General features: G+C 41.6%; 2 protein-coding genes across 5 annotated transcripts in view; both read left to right on the forward strand.

The window, feature by feature from the left end:
- The first annotated feature begins 5,057 nt into the window (after positions 1-5,057).
- On the forward strand, positions 5,058-10,172 carry uchl1 (ubiquitin carboxyl-terminal esterase L1 (ubiquitin thiolesterase)). 2 transcript variants are annotated; one of them, XM_030739467.1, is made up of 9 exons: positions 5,058-5,200; positions 5,292-5,303; positions 5,728-5,856; positions 6,382-6,523; positions 6,825-6,910; positions 7,636-7,683; positions 7,970-8,039; positions 8,135-8,193; positions 9,200-10,172. In XM_030739467.1, the coding sequence occupies exons 1-9, from the start codon at positions 5,168-5,170 to the stop codon at positions 9,281-9,283; spliced, it is 663 nt and encodes a 220-aa protein (XP_030595327.1). In that variant the 5' UTR covers positions 5,058-5,167; the 3' UTR covers positions 9,284-10,172. The 2 variants fall into 2 exon arrangements, with proteins under 2 accessions (XP_030595327.1, XP_030595336.1); XM_030739476.1 differs by having other exon boundaries at positions 5,153-5,200; positions 5,292-5,377.
- Positions 10,173-11,474: 1,302 nt separating this feature from the next.
- LOC115781481 (LIM and calponin homology domains-containing protein 1-like) overlaps positions 11,475-23,419 on the forward strand; it is a 35,705-nt gene continuing 23,760 nt past the window's right edge. For 2 of the 3 annotated variants that reach the window (XM_030731144.1, XM_030731153.1), the window contains exons 1-3: positions 11,475-11,849; positions 23,126-23,196; positions 23,297-23,366. In XM_030731144.1, coding sequence (XP_030587004.1) covers positions 11,736-11,849; positions 23,126-23,196; positions 23,297-23,366 — 255 coding nt within the window. In that variant the 5' untranslated portion in view covers positions 11,475-11,735. The remainder of the gene's footprint in view (positions 11,850-23,125; positions 23,197-23,296; positions 23,367-23,419) is intronic. The other variant, XM_030731162.1, reaches the window with a different exon arrangement.

A 23,419-nucleotide genomic window follows, 5' to 3' on the forward strand; every position in this document is an offset into this window, starting at 1 on the left:
CTGTAGCCAGGCTGTCAAAGAGTCAGAGCTCTGTAGAGCCAAGAATTCCTTTCACTTTAACTAGTAATGACTTCATGGATTTCTTTACAAATAAAATTTTAGACATTAGAGAAAAAATTAATCATAACCATCTCAAAGATTTATCTTCATGTTTGGCTGCTTTCAACACTGCTGGTATTTGTTTAGACTCTTTTGCACAAGTTGATCTTTCAGAGTTAACTTCAATAGTTACTTCCTCCAAACCAGCAACATGTTTATTAGATCCCATTCCTACTAGACTGTTCAAAGAAGTCTTTCCAATTATTGATGCTTCAATCTTAAAAATGATCAATCAGTCTTTATTAGTTGGCCATGTACCACAGGCCTTCAAGGTGGCTAGGGTTACTTAAAAAGCCATCACTTGACCCAGCTGTCTTAGCTAATTATAGGCCAATCTCCAACCTTCCTTTTCTCTCAAAGATTCTTGAAAGAGTAGTTGTAAAACAGCTAACTGATCATCTGCAGAGGAACGGTTTATTTGAAGAGTTTCAGTCAGGTTTCAGAATTCATCACAGTACAGAAACAGCATTAGTGAAGGTTACAAATGATCTTCTTAGAGCCTCTGACAGTGGACTCATCTCTGTTCTTGTCCTGTTGGACCTCAGTGCAGCTTTTGATACTGTTGACCATAACATTTTATTACATGCAATAGGTATTAAAGGTACTGCACTGCAGTGGTTTGAATCATATTTATCTCATAGACTCCACTTTGTTCATGTAAATGGGGAGTCTTTTTCACACACTAAGGTTAAGTATGGCGTTCCACAGGGTTCTGTGCTAGGACCAATTTTATTTGCATTATACATGCTTCCCTTAGGCAGTATTATTAGAAAGCATTGCATAAATTTTCATTGTTATGCAGATGATACTCAGCTTTATCTATCCTTGAAGCCAGATGACACACATCAATTAGTTAAACTGCAGGAATGTCTTAAAGACATAAAGGCCTGGATGCTTCTAAATTCAGATAAAACTGAAGTTCTTGTGCTCGGCCCCACAAATCTTAGAAACATGGTGTTAAACCAGATACTTACTCTGGATGGCATTACTCTGGCCTCCAGCAATGCTGTATATTATACAGTATAAAAACAGGTGAATTTTAAGAGCGAGCAGGTATTCATATCGGTGGAGACTGACAAAAGCATGTGATCACTGTGAAAAAATGCAATCAATAAATAATGTCACCGTTATATAATTTGGACCGTGAATGCTGTTCATTCTGTAGCCGCCGACTTTGGCATGCTGGGAATCTTCATGCCATGTCAATAAGTCACCAAGTAAACTGAGAGCAAGTGATCGATTCAAACAAAGAGGTTATACAAACAGACAGAGGCAGAGTGTGTGTTCACCTATTAAAACACACATAAGTTATGTGCGATAGATTTATTCACATTTTGACACCACCTCACACAACTGAATACTTTTATTTTGAAAATATAAAAACATGATTTCCCACATCACACTCGGATATAAGCTGCGTTTTTGGCATATGTGATGTTTTCAGAGAAGTCGTGATTGATACTTCTGGTATGTTCAGGTATCAAATGAAAAAAACGTTCCCCTTCACCATGACTCTGACAGCATGCCATTAGTTACAAATCTCACATACATCACTGTGCATCTTGAAGGTCAAACATCCCAACTTTATGAACATAGTCTGTGCAAAGATTTTTTTTTTTTAACTGGAGTGGGACTTTAAGCATGCGCTTGTCAGAAGAAGTTCTGAAAGCCTCAGCAGTTGCTCCCCACAGCTACAGTCTGAAATACTTAACCACTGCACCATGAATACAAACATACTACAGATATATGTATAATATGTATCAATAAACTATTTCTATATACTATTTCTGTTTATTTAAAGATACGTAGTATGTTTCAAACACAATGCCACAACCTCATAAATTGGTAAAATCGATTAAAAAAAATAGAAAACAGGCTGCTTCCGGAAGCAGGTCAATGTCTCACAGGCTGTTAGTCACTTTCTCCCTCTGAAGTGTTGTAATTCTCTGAGTAAGAACCAGAGTAACAGAGCCAACAGCATGCTGAGCGAGGCAAAGAGACAACAGTACACCACCGTGCTCCATCCCCAACCTGCTCGTAAAGGGGACACACCATTCATCTCCACAAGATGCAGCAGGAAGGGCAGATTGCTGCTGTCTGCAGGTGTCAGTGGGCTGAAACTGTTGCCTTGTTGAGTTACGGCGATGTTCAGTAATCGTGTCCAAGTTTTAATTTGTTGTCTACAGGTAATTATTTGCTTTTCCTTATCTTCAGAGGCTGCAGTCCTCCCGTGAAGCCCAGACACTGGGTGCTAAAAATAATGACTTCAATCAAGTTTCTTCAAGATCATACTGAAGACCAGTCCCAAGACCGAAGATCTTAATCAGTCCACTCAAACCTCCAGAGTGTGACTGGAGGAATATTCTATAAATCTGAGGAGCATCCCAATATGTCAGCTTTCTCTTTTCACCTCTTCTTTCTCCTATTGTCCTCTGGATTTTCTATAGACTGGTGCTCAGTGGTGCTTTCCCCCTTTTAAACCCACCAGTAAATATATCATGCTAGACACAAGTGGACACAAACATATACAATATCACCAACTACCCATTTCAGTCTGACCTGTGACCCCACCCACATGAAAGCTCCCCCCTTCCTCTGGAATCTTCCATCAACACGTCTGAATAAAACACATTTTTAAAATCCAGTCTGTATGAATAAAACATACCTTGTAGCCACAGTACAATGTAACCTCACCAGACAATTTGTAAGGGATGGACCTTCTTTTGCCTTCAGAACTGCCTTAATATTTTTAACTGTAAAGTTTCAACAATGTACTAAGATTTTGGTCCATACTGACATCATAGCATAGCTCCAACAACCATGCCACATTCAAAGTCACTTAAAATCACCTTCCTTCCCCATTCTGATGCTCAGTTTGAATTTTGTCAGGTTGTCTTGACCATCTCTACAAGGCCTAAATGCACTGAGTTGCTGCCATATGATTGGCTGATTCGATTAAGCAGTTGAAGAGGTGTACCTTATGATGTGGCTGGTGTGTAGTTTTGTATTTTCTGCATGGTTAAAGCATACATGTTGTAGCCACAGTGCAATGTACATGCCGATCCTGTTATAAAATTTAAAATGAGAACCCAGATGCAGCACACAGCAGGCACATGGCGAGATTTAGGAAAAAAAGGTGAGCTTTAATGAAAACTGACATTGACTTAAGAGTCAAAGAATAAGACTGTCCAAAGAAGAAATTAATAAAATAGAAACTGAAGAAACTGGAGACAACCATAAGGAGAACACTGGCAGTAAAACTGGCGAGCAAACAGCAAGCAGAGGGGAAAATAAGGCTATAAACACACAATCAACAAAAATGCAGGTGAATCCAATGAGGGAGGAGCAGACAGAGAGAAAACAAACACAGAGGAAGTAAATTACAAGAAGACCCACGAGGAATTATAATTACCAAAATAAAACAGGAAGTCACTACAGCTGAGACACAAATGCACACAAAGGTTGACAGTAAGGGAAATGCATGGGAAAAGGTAAATACTTAGGACATGAATAAATGAAGGACTGACTTGCCAATTCTTTGGTAAGGGTGGTGTGGTAATTAGCACTGTTGCCTCACAGCTAGAAGGTCTGGGTTCAAATCCACCCTGGCCTGGGCCTGTCTGTGTTAAGTTTGAATGTTCTCCTTGTGTCTCCTTGTGTGTGGGTTTTCTCTGAATACTCCAGTTTCCTCCCACAGTCCAAAGTCATGCACTTACTGGGGTTAGGTTAATTGGTGATTCTTAATTGCCAGTGAGTGTGAATTGTTGTCTGTCTCTCTGTGTTGGTCCTGTGACAGGCTCGTGACCTATACAGGGTGTACCCTGCCTCTGAAAGCCACTTCAGTTGCACATACCACCATAACTGCTTACATTCATTTCTTATATCATTGTGCCATCAGGTGGAAGGAAAGGGAACCAATGGCAAAAGGACAAGGGCAGACACATACAATTTACTCAATGGGTTAGCCTCGCCTACAGAGACAAGTATCTGCATGAATCTGCAGACAAGTTGTTATAGGACAGAAATGCACCAAACTAAATAAACAGGTTCAGAAAAGCAGGGATAACAAGTCACATGGAATCAGTCCCACTGGCACCCGGGGCCAAGGTCACATTTAGTAACTGCGGTCTGTAGCACTTTTCTTCTTCAGTATTATTTTTAAAAGCAGACAGTTTCCTGATGTTGCTGATGGATAGTTAAATACATTATCCTGTAGCAGAAAGCCCCCACATTTGAAAAAAATCAAATCAGATTTACAAGAAAATTGCATATATAGATTTAAAGACAAGAAAAACTTCTGGCTGCAGACTAATCACTCACTTCCCGGTGTGTCATAACATGTGATTACAAGCTGTATGAATTCAGGATTTACTTACTGCAAAGACATAAAAACCGAACCTCGTCTCATACGCACATATGCTATTTAGTTTCTTACATGCAGCTGTTCTTAAAGGAGAAATTGCAAAAATAATTACCATATACAGCAATGAGACCAGAATAATATTAATTTGGTATGGGCATACATTTGTTTCAGTAATTAAGATAATTTTAAATAATTTTTTGGAATATTTTTTCTCCATGCTATTATGAATATTGTTCTGACTGCTTAGCTTATTGCATATGCAGTAGACAGAACTGCAGGCAGCAAAACGTTGGACAGTTTTACTCTTATCGCTCACTAAAGTGATATAGGCTGCGCAAGTATTGTTGATAGGGAATGATCAATACGTCATAACTTACTTTCTAGAAACAACGTGATTTACCCAGAGTGATCTCATGTTTAGAGGTGTCATTTCACGAATATCCACTTTTATAAACATAAAGTTCTTTCTATGGTGTACTTTGGAGTCCAAGCGTGTAAAACGTTAAGTTTTGAGCCTTATTCTGTCTGATATTTGTCAGGGAGTTGACTAAATCTGTACACCGAGGGTAATTTGATCAGGGCTCACCCCCGCGTCTGTCGGTAAATGGTATGATCAGCAGCAATAAATAGGGGTACACGCGCGGTTACCGTTATAAGCGAGATAGCAGACCGAGAGAGCATAAATATAGTACAACTTTAGCAACAATGGAGTGGACCCCGATGGAACTCAACCCCGAGGTAAGATGAGCGCCTAATCACAACAGCGACGCTTTCACAGATACTAGACTTTCGTCTTATCGGTGTTTGTTTTGTTTGTTTGTCATTTCAGACGCTGAACAAGGTGCGTATGAAATTAAACATTAGCCGCCGAGTAATGGCGACCTGTTAATAACCGTTGATTGACCCAACCGTCAGGTAAGTTTCACAGCGGCGAGCTGTTACAGAGATTAACATTAAAACACCACTAGGCCACTACGCAACACCCATAAACCAATAGTGGTGTAGTTGCACTGTTATTTATCCAGGTCAAAGCGTTAAATCATAATAAAAACGCATGGAAATTAACACGAGTTAGATCGTTATCCCATGTTAACTGGCGGCAGCATCCTTCCCGCGGCTGCCCCACTGTCTGGGCTAAAGGGTGTGGCCTGGCTGGTCCGGCGTAACGCAGCATCTTTGACCAGCTTATTGTCTTGGAGCATCATTGTATCAATGTGCAACTGTTGAGGAATTCTCGTTTATTTCGTCGTTGGTGTGCCTTTCAGATGATGTGCAAGCTGGGCGTTGGTGAAAGCTGGCGCTTTGTCGACGTGCTGGGGCTTGAGGGTGATCAGCTCTCCGATGTCCCGAAGCCGTGCTGTGCCTTGATGTTGCTCTTCCCCTTGACGCAACAGGTAATGCTAGGGTGGTGGCGCTGACTACTTCCTGGAAGGGTGGGGTGAGGCGGTGGATACTGGCTGTTGCGGATGGGGTGACAGAGAGATGCAGGGAGGGCATGGCTAGAAGTTAGATGGGTAGGGGAGTGAGAGGGATGGCGACGAGGAAATGAATCAGCAGATATTAATGCTTTCTCATTTTTAATGCAAATGTTTTTATTTTTAGCTTAACATGTACAGACTGAACGGCCTAAATGTACAGGAATTAATAACAAATAGTGGTACTTACGAGACCATGTCTCTATAAATGTGGAGAAAAGGGTATATTTTCCAAAGAAATCCCAATTGTCTGAGTAGTTTAGCACAATTTCTACACTGCACCTTTTTTTTTTTTTTTTTTTTTTCCCCTCATGTGGCTCTTTATATTTCATCATTTAGTTCGTTAAGTGGTAGCCTTGGCTGCACACAGCATTCTCCGGCGGGTGATGACTGTCTTTTTTTTTTTTTTTTGTTTGTTTTTTTGTGTGTGTGTGTGTGGGGCAGCATGAGGCTTTCAGAGCTCAGCAGGCAGACAAGGTTTCAGGAGGCTCTGAGACTTATTTCTTGAAGCAGACAGCAGTCAATTCCTGTGGCACCATTGCCCTGCTGCATGCTGTGGCCAACAACAAAGACAAAATGACTTTTGGTGAGTGCAAAAAGGAACTGGTGCAGTAACTGAACATGTGTGAATAAATATTCAAATTGGTTACTAAAATTAAGTGTTTTGGTGACTTTGTAGGAACAGATTTGCTCAAATTTTTACTGGATAACTTTAGCTTTGACTGTCTGGAAATTTATTAAATAGACAGACCTCATTGAATTTTTGAATTGTAGTTCTAAAATGCATGGATAAAGTGTACTGAATAAACTGTAAAAATGGTGCTGTTGCGCTGTGATTCAGCTTCATATGCATAATCACTTATTGAATCTCATGTTGGTGTTTTCAGATAGTGCCTCTGCCTTGAAGAAGTTTCTGGATGAGACAGCAAACATGTCTCCTGATGACCGTGCCAAACAGCTGGAGAAGAACCAGGTGGAGTATACTTTTAAACTGCTTATAGCCAATCTAATCAGCAGATAATTGGAGTCAGGCTAATACAGATTTTAGGGACGACTGAACACTGACACAGAGCCTAACCATTGGGCAAACTGAAATGATTTAAAAATTAGCCTGATCTTAAGGTTTTCATATCTGGAGTATGAGTATAATTTGTCTAAAGGACTCCTGTTGCCTAAAATCAGATTAGTTGTACAGGAAAATTGTAACTCTGCATATGACAACAGATGCTTTAACTAAGCTTCACTTTGACCATGCCTTGTCCTCTTGTGTGTGTGTGTGTGTGTGTGTGTGTGTGTGTGTGTGTGTGTGTATATAAATATTTTAAGTCATGTTATGCAAACATTTTAAATGTCAGAAAACTGCTACTCAGCAGGTGGCCCACATTTCATGCATCTAGATATTTTAGTGTCAGTGAGTTTGTGGTCTGTTAAAGTGAATAACTGTTAACAAGCAGTGTATTTCAGATGTGATGCGACGAGTTCATTTAATGGTCTAGAATTTCTAGAATGTGTTGCATAATGGTATTAGTGTTAGTCACTTGGGGGCGCCACACACTGCTAAATCCCCTTTGCTAGAAATGGGAGTTTCACTTTTTTACTCAACTATACAACCAGTTTATCTGGACTGCTGATTGCCTTTTTTGATTGAAAGTAATTTAAAAAAAAAAAAAGCTTTTGTTATATACATTTCCCCTCTAGGCAATCTGTGAGGCTCACAATGAGATAGCTGCACAGGGCCAGTGTCAGGTAAGGCACTTTACCACAATATCCACACACTGCACCACTTTTAGACTACAAGTTACATGTTAGACCTGTGTTGGACCACTTTAAATGAGACGGCTGTCATCCAGGTCATCAGGTTCAGTCAAGTTTATTTCCAAAAGTTTAAATGAAACAGCCAATTAGATGGTTATAGCTCACATGTGAGCTGGGGTGTGGGGTATTAAAAAGGGCAGAGGCTTTGTATTAAACTGGTGTTTATGGCATCTTTGCTTTGCATTTTTATATATTAACAATCTGTCTATCTTCACAGCCACAAGCCGACAAAGTTAACTTTCACTTTATTGCCTTCGTCAATGTAAATGGACAACTGTATGAATTTGGTAAGCATTTGTCTCTGTGCACATCCCTGTCCCGCTACTGTTTTTTTTTTTTTTTTTTTTTTAAAGAGTCTAATCTCATTTTATTTTTTCTCAAGATGGGAAAATGAATGGACCAGTGAACCATGGTCCCACCAAAGGGGAGTCCTTCATAAAGGTATGTAAATCCAACTATTCAACACTTTGTACAGACTTGGAATATAACTGATTCACTGTTCTCAGCATATCATCTGAGTCATGCTGTATTAAACCATGAGAGGGTGTGGGAGTGTTAACTCACTCAAACTAGGCTAAATCAATTTAAACATTAGCATTTGGGTCATTACAATGAGATTACATTTTAAAATATTACATAACAAAGCTGGCAAGGAAACACAAAATATGCTAAATGTTCACAATTTACCAATTTGCTTAAAGAACAGTAATGACTGTACTGGGACCCTATATGTACTTGGCATGAATGTGACAATTCATGGAGGGGCAACTAAAGATTAGCCTCTGAAGCAGGGGGTTGGCATTAAAATTATTAAATGTTAAAAATGCAACTTTTTTTAAGCAAGTTTTGTAATATGCATCTACTGCCAGAGGGTGGCAGTAATGCACCTGACAATGGTGTTGCATGCTCAACTAGTTCCCAGTAAATGCATAGTATTGATTGAAAATCACCCGCTTACTAGGAAGTTAAATCCTTTCATTCCAGTAAAAATGCAGTACCAGTCATGTTAGGACATTGTCCAAACATTTGACTGGTACTATAGTTCCACTAAAGCGTAACTAGTCTGACTGCTGCTTTCAGAGCTACCTGCACATGCAACATGTAATGCTGTTAAATGTTCAGAGGATGCATTTCACTAAACTGGTTCACTGTAAAACTTCACACTGACTTAATAAATCTTACTGCTGCTAATTTTAACTTTTTTCAGGCCATTTGTACTAGTGATATTGCCAGTGTCTACTGAAGTGTGTGAAAATATTAGTGGCAAAATAAACTGAATACAATTGCACACCTTCAGGACAGTCTCTCCTGTCTGGTATTCTGAACAGCACGTTTCAATTTGTAAAATACTTTAGTAGTTAAATATAGTGGAGTGTCTTGAATACTTAACAAACAAGAGTTTTTTTTTTTTTTTTTTTTTTTTTTTTTTTTTTTTGGTCATGTCTAGGATGCAGCCAACATCTGCTGTGGATTTATGGAAAGGGAGAAAGGTGAAGTGCGCTTCTCTGCTGTGGCTCTCTGTCACAGTTAGATCTTCACTAGGACACCAAATCGAGCAAATTGTAAACCAAAATGTTCTGGAGCGTTCTCATGGCAAACAATCAACAGGCACCCTGAGCAACCTTGTGTGCACATACATCTGCAGACACTATGCACTAAAGCACATTGTTTCCGTATTTCTTATCTCATGAAAACCTTTAGCAGTAACACATGTACACAAACACAATCGGAGCCCTTTGTTCTGCAGACACTAACAGTACTGGCCTCTTCATGCAGTTTAATGTGGTTTAACTGTGAATCTGTACAGCATGTGGTTATTACCACTGCTCATGTGCACATGTCTTTCTCACTGCAAATTTTTCTTTGCATGTGTGTCAAACTTGGACTGATAAAATGCCTTTTGTGCCAATGAGGGTGATGGAGGGGGAAAAAGATGTTAGGGGAAGTTGTTTCTGAAGACCTTTAGCTGCTGTGTGGTTGAGTTCATATTGTGGTGTTTCTTTTAATAGCCCAAATGTATCTGTAGGCATAATCCAACCATTGTTCAGAACATGGCAGCAATGTTTTCACTGGTGGTGGTTCTGAAAGTTCTGTGGAAAACTGAAGTTCTTGTTGAAATGTTTAGATTTACAACCATCACAAATCCGTTTAGTTCACTGTTTAATTAAAAAATAAAAATTAAAGTCACTTTATTTAAAGACTATCCACTTAAGGATCCTCAAATGTTTAAATATGTACACTTCCAATTTCCAGTAAAGGATGGACCATCTAAAGTGCTGCTGTATGTTGGTTGTTGTGCAGTGCTGGGTGTCTGGTTGTGTTTGGATTGTTTACCTTTCTGCACTTTCAAATCCTATGTTGCTGTAGTTGTACTCTTAATACAGCTGTGGGAATATAATAAAGCAACTGTTGTCTCCTTGTCTTGGTGTCCTGCCTCTTTATCTGCATCAGGTGTCTTAAGACTATTAAAGAAAACAGTACAATAAAGGGAAATGAACTGCAGCGCCAAACCATTCTGACCTGTGCTCTTAGCTGGCACCAGTGTGCAATCTTTTTGTCATGTGGGTAACAGCCTGGGCCTCATCCTGACTGGATATGGTGTAAAAGGCTGAAAATGCAGGGGGGAGCTGTCAGTATCACCTCATCCTTGTGCTTACATAAGACAGTCTTCTGTGCTTCAAAAGAGCAGGGAACATGCAGCGTGCTGGTATGAGGAACACAATTCCTGTTGTCATCATTAACAAAAGGAGTGTGACAGGACGCTAAGGCTATTAGAGTAGAAATCTGACATCTCTGTTCAGGTCACTGGATCAAACTGATAAAAACTGGTTTGACCTGCCAACCAGGAAGCCCACATTTACACTCTAATCTGAAACAACTATCAACAGCTCTGATAGCTACACATGACTGATCCATTATTTAGTTTGTGATGAACTCAGGCATGCAACTTGAAAGCTGAGTTATAACTTCAACTTGATTTTAGATTCTGGACTATTTTCGAATGGGTCAAGTAGGGCACAAGAGAAAGTTATACTGCAGACCCCCACTGAGATCTTTTCAGTGCATTTTTTAATTGCAAATATATACTGTAATGTCATATCAAAGGTGTTTTGGTTATATTGTGTGTTGGTGTGGTTCATACCAAACAAATCCGATGATGTGAATAATTAAATTGGAAAAGCGCTTGGATATTAGACCTTAAGAAGGTATGGCCTACACTTTACCAATAATATATCCCAACGAATAAAAGTCCACTTGTGATCAAAATCGGCAGAGACTTCATTATTTCTAAAATCTCAAAGCTTAGTTTGAACTTGTGGTTACTGACTCTGATGGTTGTCACACAGATTCGTGGTAAAGTGAGGCAACATTTAAGGTGTAGTTGCCCATTTGTGACCCCAGCCTAGGGTAGGCTCCAGCACTATTAGATGATAAATCTTTAAAAGAAAAAGCACAGACCCCAACAGCCTGCGATTTAAATACTGCGTTTAAACTGCTATGGTGCGCTTTGCTCTCCGTTTTAAAGCCTGCAGTCTACCTGTGCACAGGTATGGAGCGGTCCTCCTCCTCAAACACGTTGTGGGACATCTTCATGCCCCCCCCCCCCCATAAATCTCTCTCTCTCTCCTGTCTATCTCGACCTCCCCCGCAGAGATTCCTGCCTGCGCGTTCACGTTTTCCGAAACGCGCGGCGGTATCGGGGGCCTAGGACAGCAGCCTCGCGCAGTTCGGCGAACATAAATCGTTATTTTTAGCGCCCGGGTTCGTGTTTCGCAAAAAGCCGCTTCTCTACCTCTGCGCCACAGTCGGAGCACGAGAGGACCCACCGTACGCCTCGCACGCACGCACGCAGTGACTGAGCGGGGGTAGCGCGCGAGGACGGACATAACGGACTCCGAGCAGAGACATCTGAAGGGAGGGTTATCACATATCACGTATCACCGTATCATCACCATCCGACTTTGGTTTCGGCCTGTCCGGAGATGGCTAGCCCCGCTGCGTGTCGAGACTCCCCGAATGTCCCGCCGCGGGACCAGGAGCCGCTGGAGCCGCACCATCCCGAACCAGCCTGCCAGGAGGCACAGAAATGGATTGAGGTAAGTGATTGGGCATCTCAGGGACGCTCCGGGGCCTGCTGCTAGACCACACCGGGGACACAAATGGGTCATATTGCCACACGCTGTGAGCGGGGATATAAATACTCGTCCCCGGTGCACTGTCACCTGTTTGGGGCGGGTGGGGGGCTATGCAGTGCCCGTGTAGGACAACGGCTGTGCTGCGTGAGTGAACAGCCTCTGTATGTGTGAAAAGTTTTCACCTGTGCCGTGGACTTAAAGACACTGAACGCGAATACCAGCTCTGTGGGGACTTTAAACGCCGCTTTGGCCCGAAAATAAACGATCGTCGCGCAGGAAAAGCCCACGGAGTCTCGGCCGGTTTAGGGTCGGTGAGGAGCCTGATTTCTACTTGCTAGAAGGAGAAACGCCCCCCCCCCTCTTTGAGGCGCGAGGGGATTCCGGTTGCCATGGTTATGAAACCGGGCCAGTATTCACGCACGAGATGCTTTACTGTACCCACGGTTGATCGCATCGGATGAGATGATGCGATTATCATTTGCGGTTTGCTGCATCGCTTCCACCATCATCTGCTCGGCTCAAGCGCCTCTTTCCATAAAGCCTGAGCGGTGAATCACGTTGAGCCCGCGGAGCTGCTGCGTTATGACCTATTTTATTCCTTCAGAGCGGCTCAGCTACCTGCCAGCCAGCATTTCAGATGAGGAGATAAAGGATTGGAAGTGTTTCAAAATTATTATTATTATTTTTTTATGTTTAAGTTTTGGCTTTAGCCTCACACCATGCTGTGTTTTCACAGGACTCCCACTGTGCTGGCTGGCCTGCACATAAGCCAGTTTGCTCCAGGCTCTGGTAGGGAGACAATAGGGTGCTATTTTGGACAAACCTGATTAAAAGGTGGTAGTTTGTAAGTAAGATGGCAAACAGGTCAAAGGTTAACCTTAAGCACCTTTTCCATGAAGAAAAAAATCCCGTGATTCAGTCAGCTGCAGCTATACAGTTATAAGGACAAAATGAACAATATCTACAGTGCTGTGAAAAGTATTTGCCTCCTTTTATTTCCATATTTGTCACACTTACATGTTTCAAATCATCCAACTGATTTTAATATTAGACAAAGATGACCAGAGTAAATACAAAATGCAACTGTGAAATCGTGAATTAACTGTGATTAACCACATTTATGGGAACGCTGAGTTCTGTTTCACTAGCCACACTCAGGCTTGATTACTTATCTAAACAAAGCTCAAGAACAGTTGAGAAACAAAGTCACTGACATCCATCAGTCTGGAAAAGGTTACAAAGCTATTTGTAAGGCTTCGGGACTCCAGTGAACCACGGTGAGAGCCATTATCCACAAATGGAGAAAACTTGGAACAGTGATGAATGTTCACAGGAGTGGCCGGCCTACCAAAATACTCCAAGACCACATCGATGGCTTATCCAGGAGGTCACAAAAGAGCCCAATCTTCATGAGAGAGTTCCAAGGAGAAAACCGCTGACCAAAAAGAGCACTAAGGCTCGTCTCACATCCCCAAGAGTTTTAGAAAAATATTCTGTGGACTGACGAGACAAAAGTTGAATTTTTTAGCACGTTTGAGTCCCGTTACATCTGGCGTAAAACTAACACCGCATTTCATACAAAGAACATCACACGAACAGTCAAACATGGTGGTAGTGTGATGGTTTGGGGCTGCTTTCTGGTCAAGGCTGAACTTAAATCCAGTTGAGATGCTTTGGCATGACCTTAAACATGGCGTTCATGCTGGAAAACCCTGCAAAGTTCTTGCTGCCAAAGGCGGCACAATCAGGTATTGGGTTTAAGGGGCAATTACTTTTTCACACAAGGTCAGGAAGGTTTGGATAACTTTTTTCCCCTAATAAATAAAAAATAAGTGTAACAAATAAGAAAAAAAAAAAACAGGTAGGGGCAAATACTTTTTCATAGCCGTGTAGCTCATGCTTGGCAGAATTTTAAGATGCAGTAAGTCTCCATATCCTGTCATCAGTGAGATGTGAAAAATGGAAACCATAGAGGAAATTACAGCCTAAAAATTAGTCAGTAAAAAGACCTTCAGGGTAGAAATATTTAGGTCTTTACAAAACAGACCTAATATTGATTAATACGTGTGTCTTTGCCAAGGAGAAGCTGCATTTCTGTGAAGCTTCATATCCAAACAGTTCCCTTAAGTGAACAGGCCTTTAATGAGTGCATACAGATAAGACTGAAATCCAATCGGAGATTAAACAACCAGCGAGTGGCTCCTAATCTGGAGGTCAGGACTCCATGGGGTTACATAATGATTAACAGGATAGAAGAATAAAAAGACAGACTGTCTGTTAGCTACGTCAGTGACAATGGGATACTTCTGGTTGGTATCAACATGAGAATAATAGATTTTGTTAAAGACAGTTCACACATGACCTCTAAAGGTAGCAGATTTGTTTTTTTGTTCAGTTGTATAAAGGCTAAGAACCTGAAGAGGAGAAGTTTGAAAGTTTTATCCATAACTTTGAACTTTCATCATTGTAATTCAGGTTGTGTCTGCTTTATGTACATGTGATCCATTTATTGCAACTGTCACAATCATTTAACAAGCGTTAGATAAATGATGTTACATACACATTGCTGTATTTCCTCCAAACGTGTAAAGACAGCAGTATGTTCAGGATACTGTGTTTTAAAACACAGTAATGGGAAATAGGTCTTCATCTTTCAAGTTCATCTTTACACTCTTTATCTTGCAGATAATGTTTATTTTTAAGCCCTTCTACAGTCAGTCAGGATAAGCCCTCTTTGGTTTTTTTTGGGAACATCTGTCACTTTCGTAACTACAAACTATAGTTTTTGACCCAGTGCTGTTGATGGTGTTAGCTATTCCCTCAGCAGCAGGCACAGTCTAGTCTAGGTTAATGCTGGCCTCTTAATCTTAATCTCTCCTGCGTCTTTGCTCCGGATTCCTCTTGCTTTGTCGTCTTCCTGTCTCCTAATACTCCAGTTATTTTCAGGCTGGTCAGGCTGAACCTATTCCGGGTGGGGTATTTTTACACTCTCACAGGTGGGGGTGATTCAGGGTGCACCATGCCACCAAACGCTGCCTGCAACTTGTTCAGTGCCTGTTTGCCATGTTTCTAAAGTATGCAAAGTGTATGCACACTCACGCATGCCAATCAGCTATGCATGATACGCCTCGCGCCATCCTCGGACACGCCCCGGTCGGGTGACACCGGTCACTATGGGAACATAACACGGGCAGGCTCTCAGGTGTCACTCTTTCCAGTTTGGGCAGTAGGCTGTCTATCACCAAATGACCCGAGCAGGAAATTCGACTGGCACAGCCAAAACCTTTCTATCTGTTTATAGATGAGACAAGGCAGGATTAGAGTGTCTCAGAGCTCATGCACGCAGTCACAGCTGCTGAGCAGGTTAAACACAAAGTGAACCTCAGTGACAGCCGTGGACCTTAGCTGTCAATGGCGTACACCACATAGCAAGAGTTATGGTCAGAAGCACAGGGAATAAACTGAAGAATGCGTATGCCTGAGTAAGTGTGTGTGTGAGTGTGCGCACGCCAGATGTCACAGCTGTCTGAGTCAGATTAACGTTGATAGTCTTGGACAGCCAGCGGGGTCTGCAAGGGAGAGTGTGAGAGAATGGATTCATGGATTTTCCATGCATCTCATGGTGAATGAAAGAATTTCAAAACACTGACACAGACTTGCAGACTAGCAGAGATTTCTTTTATTTCTCACGGATTTCTTCGGTTTGTGGAAAGTCAGTCTTAGATGGTTTTACAGAACATGCACAAAAGTCTGTTGTTACAGTAGATCAATTGGTTGTGGTTAGCAGTGTGTGGATTTTTTCTGTAGTATTAATCTGTACTGTCAATTGTAACAATGAGCTGTGTGTAAAATGCAGCACTTAAAACGCTACCATATTTTAAGATTCAAAGCACATGGAAATGTACACGCAAGCATATTTATAGTGAAATATTTGGAGAAATTTTGTGCTTATTGACTATGTACCAAGAATCTGTGATTATATTTTGAGATCTGGGTCTATGCAGTAAGCATGGATACATTTTGTCCACAAAATACAGTAAAATATGAATGAATATGTTAAAAATTTATAGATATGTTTTTTGGGATGGTTGAGCATCGATAGTGGATGGTATCAGCCTGGTTGACAGATATCAGCTGGCAAATAAGGTGACATTTACCACTGTTAATAATTTATCTTTTGGGTTCCATACTTTTAAAAAAGTGAAGTCATCCATTCATCCATCCATCCATCCATCCATGACATTAACTTAAATCCAGAATATGACGTTTGGTGTAATATTGCACTGACACTTCCTAATCATATATTAAGTACTACTAAATACAGAAAAAGTTTTTTTTTTTCCAAAAGTTTTTGCATAACAAATGAGCAGGAATTACACAAAGAAAGTGCTTCTGAGTATTAAATTGAAGGCTGGTGTTGGAGGTTAATTACTCTGATCCAGATTAAACCCAGTGCATCTGGATTACCTTTAGTGTGCAAATGGCACAAAGAATATTGTAACGTTATAGAAAGATTATATAGTAAGTAAGCTTGTGCAGCCACCATGTACTTCATCCGTCTTTCTTAGTCATTGCATCACAGTGGGGCAGCTGTCCTTTGCTTCAAAATAATGCAGGGAATTTCAGGAATGTTTAACTGGACTCACACAGACAGTTTAGTAAGCAGTTTGTCAACATTTTAAAAAAAGTTAATAAAAAAAACTCTTCAAGGTGACATATTCAAATGTCTTGTTTTGCCCAACAAACAAATATAAAAAAAGTTCATGATTTATTCTCTCTAAGACTCATTGGAGCTCATCATTACTTTTAAACTGCAGAGCAAAACATTTGGGATTCCTGTAATGAGAAATTTCATCTCCCAAACAAGAACAAACACAGTTTTTCATTCAAATAAATATAACACATGTACATGTTGAAATTTAAACTATGCTATATGAGAAAAGTATTGAGCCACATCTCTTAATCTTTGAATTCAGGTGTTTTCAGTCTGATCGCCACAGGTATATAACATCAAGCACCTAACCATGCAGTCTGGCTTTACAAACATTTATGAAAGAAGGGATCGCTCTAAGGAGCTCACGCAATTAGAATGTGGTGCTATAAAAGGATGCTGTTGCTGCAACAAGTCAGGCTGTGAAATTTCTTCCTTCCTAGATATTCCATGATTAGTGTAAGTGGTATTGCAAAGTGGAAGTGTTTAGGAATCACAGCATAACAAGTGAGAAGGAATTACGTAAAGTTACGGAGCGGGGTCGCCGAGTGCTGAGGGGTAAAAGTCTCCAACGCTCTGCTGACTCAATAACTGCAGAACTCCAAACCTCCACACAAAAACTGGGGCCTAGGAGCTTCATGGAGTTTTTATATATTCTTCTTGTGCCTTACAAAATTAGCATGTCGGCTTCTCACATACTAAAAAGAGTTGCAGGAGCTGTGATCAAGAATATTTGATTCTATAAAATAGTTTCAGAAAATTGGGGTAGAGCAGGTCGTCTAGCAATTGGAAGGTCGGTGGATCAATCCCCGGGTCCCCCAGTCCACACGACGAGGTGAATATACTGAACCCCGAGTTGCCCCTGATGCTTACATCAGAGTGTGACTGTGTGTATGTGAATGTTAGATAAAGTGCTTAGGCACAGATAAATATGAATGTGGGTGAATGAGATTTGCAATAGAAAGAGCTTTGAGTGCTCAGATTGAGTAGAAAGGTGCTACATAGGTACCAGTCCAAAAATGCTATTTAACACAAACCCAGTGGCTTCCCAAAATTACAGCACACTTATTTTCAAAAAAGAAAACAGTTTAATGTCAGATTTCCTGACATTAAACACATGCATGATGAGCGTCTTTAGCAATGTGGCCCCAAATTATTGTCATGTTTAGTCTGGTCCTGTAAAACCCAGTCTTTTACCACCTGAATGGATTACAGCACATGTAGTGTGTTTTGATACTGCATATTTTTCTCTCCCTCTGCTCTCTGTATGTCTACTCTCTTATTCTTCCCATCTTTTCACAGTTGTTAAAATAAAGAGTGCTTTGGCCTACTTCTTTCTCTCCCCTGCCCTTCTACACACACACACACACACACACACACACACACACACACACACACACACACACACACACACACACACACACACACCTCAGGGTTTAAATGGTAGCTGCTGCTGCCATTCACCCAGGCTGAGGCAGAGCAATCCACCATGAGGTCGAATTACTGTTACTGGCGCTGAAATACCTCAGAGGCCTTTAGCTTGGTTTTTGGAGCTGACATGAATACACACAACGCATAAGCCCCATTTCTTCTTTTAGCAGCTTCTCTTTTGCTTCAACATTTTTGAGCTCTGTATCAAAAACATGCACACTTGAACCAGTCACTGTGTTTAATCGCTGTATTTATTTCAGTTTCAGCTCACATAACCAATCGTTAACCGCCTCCACCTCCCACCCACTGTCTGTTTGCTGTCTTCTCCACACACACACACACACACACACACACACACACACACACACACACACACACACACACACACACACACACACACACACACACACACACACACACAGAACCTATACAAAACACAAACAGTAGTCCTGCTCTCTCTACGGTACTCTACTCTGGGATAAATTATGCATGGCCATGCTCTAAATGTTTCACAGTCTGAAACATTTGATGAAGACCAGTTGGAGTTTTAAACCCTGTACTGAGGATATTTGAGAAAAGTGGAGGCTTTTTCGCTGGTCCTCACGTTGTGATGCATCATCAAAAAGCTGCTTTCATGTTAAGACTTTCTTTCAAAGGTGAGTTTAGAATTAGGTTTAGGATAGGGTTCCAGTGGCAGATATTTAGGGTAACAAGCAGGGAGACGTGTTATGGGAATGAGGGTCCTCACAAAGATAGACATAGAAGCTTTGTGTGTGTGTGTGTGTGTCTGTGGGTGGGTGGGTGTTTAAGAGGGAGACACACAGACTGATGAAAGACAAGAAAAAGAAGTGGATGCCAGTGGGAAACATCTGGTCATAACTTATGTAACAATTAAAAAAATGAGATTGTTGTTATAGCTACAGATGCACTGTGCATTTGTGTGCTCTTCTTCGTGTATGGTATGTATGGTGCACGACCAGCAGAACTGAGAAAGAGAAACAAAAATAAATAAATCGTCAATGTTACCAGAAAGACAGAGCAGCAGAAGAAAAGTGAGCAGAGTCAGATCATTGTATGTGCATTTTATTGGGGGGGAGCATATTAAAGTTAAAACCTGACCTTTAACCCACCCCCTGGATTCAGTAGCTGTGTTATGGAATGGTTTGGGTCCACGTTTATGAGGGGTCACTGCCAATAAATTCAAATTTGTTCTGAGTGATCACCTTTATCCTGATGAGAGTGGTCTCTTCCAAAGTAACAGTGTAGCTGTCCACAGGAATGGCTTGATGAGTATAAAAATCTTGCGAATCATGCCCTATGGCCTTCTCAGACACCCGATTTAAACCCAGTAGAACATCTCTAGGAAATTTTTGACCAGCATCTTAAACAACACTTTTGCTCCCAACATCATCAAAACACCCAAAGAGTCCCAGAGATTTGGAGTATCAGTGCCAGGGAGGATTAGAGCTGTTCTCACGGCCCATGGTGGCCCCACAACTTGCGCTTTTTTCCCCTTTAATAACTTGTCTGTATAGACGAGCAGCAGAATCAGAGAGTGCGGGCCTGCAGTTAACAGTTTGGGTGCTAACTGTAATCTCTGCTAATCTGGATTAGAGGTCTAAACAGTCTCTTCTGTATTTTCTCTTCCATTCATCTTTGGCCTCTGGTTACACAACTGCTCCTGAAAGCAGTGCGTGTGGGTGCGTCGGCGTTAGGGCGGTAAATCACCGCTGTTTTCCTGATTCTCTCCTCTTCTCCTGCTTGCACAGGATACAGTCTAAATCAGAGTGGAGGTTGGAGGATTGAGGTTATCGCTGAGGCATACGGGTGCGTTTTGGATAAAATAGAATGAGGACACGGAGCAGTGTGTCAGTGACATGGCGTCACTCTAATGTGGTTTCAACTGATGAAAAAATGTTGGGGGAAGGGTAGCAGGGAAGCAGCAGGTTCCTCTGTCAGGAAAACAGAGAGGCACATATCCAGGGCCAACAAATGCAAGTGTCCTATGTATACATGCTTCATATATGGGCTGCAAACAATGAATACAACTGATGGTGGAGATATCAAGATGATGTCTTCTCAGATAGATAGATAGATTGATAGACTGACAGACAGACAGATTTGTGCTACAAATAGGGATAAAAAAAAAAAAAAAAAACAAGATTAAAACCAGGATAAATAAGGCTGTAGATCTCGAGATGATGATTCAGACGATGTTAAAAAGTCTGAGGCTGTGAAGAGGGTGTCTACAGTTGTCCATTATAACTTTCAGTTTCTCCACCACAGTCTTAGGTGAGTCCAGCTTCCTGCCAAGTACTGAGCTGGGTTTTTTCACCAGCTTGTCCAGTCACTTGGTGTTTTTGTCCGTCAGGCTGCATCCCCAACGCACTGCCTTTGTATGGAGCCTGGCAGATGACCTAGGTGGCCTAGATCGTCTGAAATCCACCACCATCTCCTTGGTTTTAGTTATGTTAAGGTGAAGGCAGCTTCTACTGCGCCAGTCCGTGAAGGCCTGCACAAGCTCCCTGTAGTCCTGCTTCTGTCCACTCCTCATACATGTCACAATAGATGTAGCATCAGAGTATTTTTGCATGTGGCAGGATTCTGAACTGTATTTAAAGTCCGCCATGTAGAGTGTGGACATGAATGGTGCTAAAATGGACCCTTGTGTGGCCCCTTTGCTGCACCTCACTGTCCCAGAGACAGTTCCCCAACCTGGCAAACTGAGGTAGTCTCTTACCAGGATGTCAGTGAGGGATCCATACCCATACCCTCCAACTTGTTTCTCAGTATGAGGGGCTGGATTGTGTTGAAAACTCTTAAGAAATCAAAAAATAAGATTTCTGCATAGCATCCTGGCTCCTGTAGGTATGTGTAGATCCTGTGTAGTATGCAAAGGACTGCATCCTCCACTCTGATGTGCTCCTGGTAGACAAACTGGAGGGGGTCCAGTGCATGAGTGACATTTGGCCTCATGAGGTGGAGGACCAGATGCTCCAGGGTCTTCATAATATGGGATGTTAAGGTCACCTGGTGGTAATTGTTTATCTCATCCAGTTTCTCTACTTTGAGCATCAGTACAAAGTACATGTTGAAGAGCCAGTTAGCTGAGCCCTGAGTCCTTCAGGAATCTTGGGCACACACCATCTGGACCTGCTGTTTTCCCTCAGCACAGTCTTCTGAGCTCCACCTCACCTCATTGGCTGTGAAGGATGGAGGCAAGTGGGCAGATGTGATGGATGTTGCTGCAGTAGTGAGGTGGCTGTAGCATGCTGGAGTCAGTAGAGTAGGAGCAGCAGTTGAAGTGGTGGTAGGGAGGAAAGATGTTAAAGCAGGGTGGGCATTGTCTAGTCCATGGTTTATAACAGTACCACCAAACCTGTTATAAACCATGTTGAATTCATTGACCTTATTCTCGTCACTGTCCACGATCTGGCTGTTCTTCTTTGAGTAGCCAGTGATGTTCCTGATTCCCTTACACACCTCTCTGCAGCTTACTCTCGGCTTTCCTTTAATTGTCCACCTTTGTCTGCTTCAGGTTCTTTTTCAGTTCCCGCTGCACACAGCTGAGCTTCTTGTTGTCCCTCTCCCTGAGCACCTGCTTTTCCTGGTTAAGGAGTTCTGTGATGATCCATGTTTTAGCTAACAGTCTTAACTGGATCCACAGTGTGTCTGCAGAAGTTTATGCAGTCCGTGATGGTGTCCATGAGGGCTGTAGCTGTCGATTATTTTAGTAATCGAGTATTCTATCGATTATTCAGTTTTACGATTTATGAAGGGAAATGAAAACACTATGAAGTCTGACTCTCTTGCAAGAAAGTTAAAAAATAATAACGTTAAGGACCTTTGGAAACAAATTAAGAAAAATGATTGCAAAACATCACTTCCAACTACTACTGATGGTGTCAGTGATGTAAAAGAAATTACTAAGTTATGGCAAGAGCACTACATTGAGCTGTTTAATTGTGTCAAAAGTAGTGCTTATGTGGTGGGTGACATACATAGTAATGTAAATGTGATTGTCTCCCCTCAAGAAATACATTATGCAATCATGACATTGAAAGACAGTAAGGCATGTGGTATGGATAACATTTGTACTGAGCATCTGAAAAATGCAAGTAGAAAACTCTGTCCACTACTTTCTATGTGTTTCACTGACCTTTTAGTCTTCAAAGATGTTATTCCTCTCACCTACAGCCTCGATTGCAACTACATGCAAATATTCAATTTTGCAAATTAGGTGATGACGTCGTATAGCGACTTCTAGCGACTTTTAGGACAGCCAATAGCTACTTTCCTTACTGAAGAGTTGGCAACATTGTCAGCTACGGAGAACCGTAAAGGTGCTGATGTGGGTGAAGCGCTCCATTTACACGGAGATACCTGAGCGCTGCAGAGTTTAAACGAAGCATCGAAGCAGCAAATTTGTGTCAAGGATTTTTTATAATCGAATTATTCGAGTTACTCGATGAATCGTTGCGGTCCTAGTGTCCATCCTGGTGTCAGTGTCCACATCTATGTTGTTATCCTGTGACTCTAGCAGCACACTCCACTCTGTGCATTCGAAACAGTCCCTGAGAGACTCGCTGGCCTCCAGAGACCATTTCCTGAATAAGCGGGTGGTAACAGGGTGCCCCATTACACTATTACACAGGGTTTGTATGTGAGCTGAAGAAAGACCAGATTGTGATCTGATCTGCCAAGTGGTGGTAGAGCAGAGGCAGAGCGAGCATCCTTCACATCCTAATGCTGATCACTGCTTGTTTAATCTAACTAAAGATCTCAAAAATACCTTAAATGTATATAACATTTTGATGATTAATTGTAGCAACAGTAATATAATCCCAGTCTTTTTTCTGTGTTTTATATATTGTTGTAAACTAAACATATTGATGAGTTTTGGGCTGTTTTTCTCTGATTACACAGAAGAATCCACTTTAAGATCTTAGAAGATGTGACAGGTGTTTTACTTATTCTCTGTTATTTTAAAGAAATATTCACCCATTTTAGGTGAGGAGCAAATGCTAATTAGCTGCAGCCCTTGTGTTCCCGTACGCCAGCTTTACATCTGTCTCTTCCTGTTCTTCTTCCACAGGCTGTAACTGGGAAGAGCTTTGGAGACAAGGACTTCCGCAGTGCATTGGAGAACGGTATCCTGTTATGCGAGTAAGCCTGTGACCTCACTTCATATCACTGTTTGATGCCTGAAGCATCACCAACATACACAAACTCCCATAAGACTTAATAAATCTCTGCCCCTCTGCAGGCTGCTGAGTGCGATCAAACCAGGGCTCGTCAAGAAGATCAACAGGCTGCCCACCCCCATTGCCGGTCTGGTAAGGAGACACTGGCCTCAGTGTGACACTCATCTCTGTGAACCACCCCGTTT

This window comes from Archocentrus centrarchus, chromosome 1 (assembly GCF_007364275.1).
Source record: "Archocentrus centrarchus isolate MPI-CPG fArcCen1 chromosome 1, fArcCen1, whole genome shotgun sequence".
Taxonomy (NCBI): domain Eukaryota; kingdom Metazoa; phylum Chordata; class Actinopteri; order Cichliformes; family Cichlidae; genus Archocentrus; species Archocentrus centrarchus.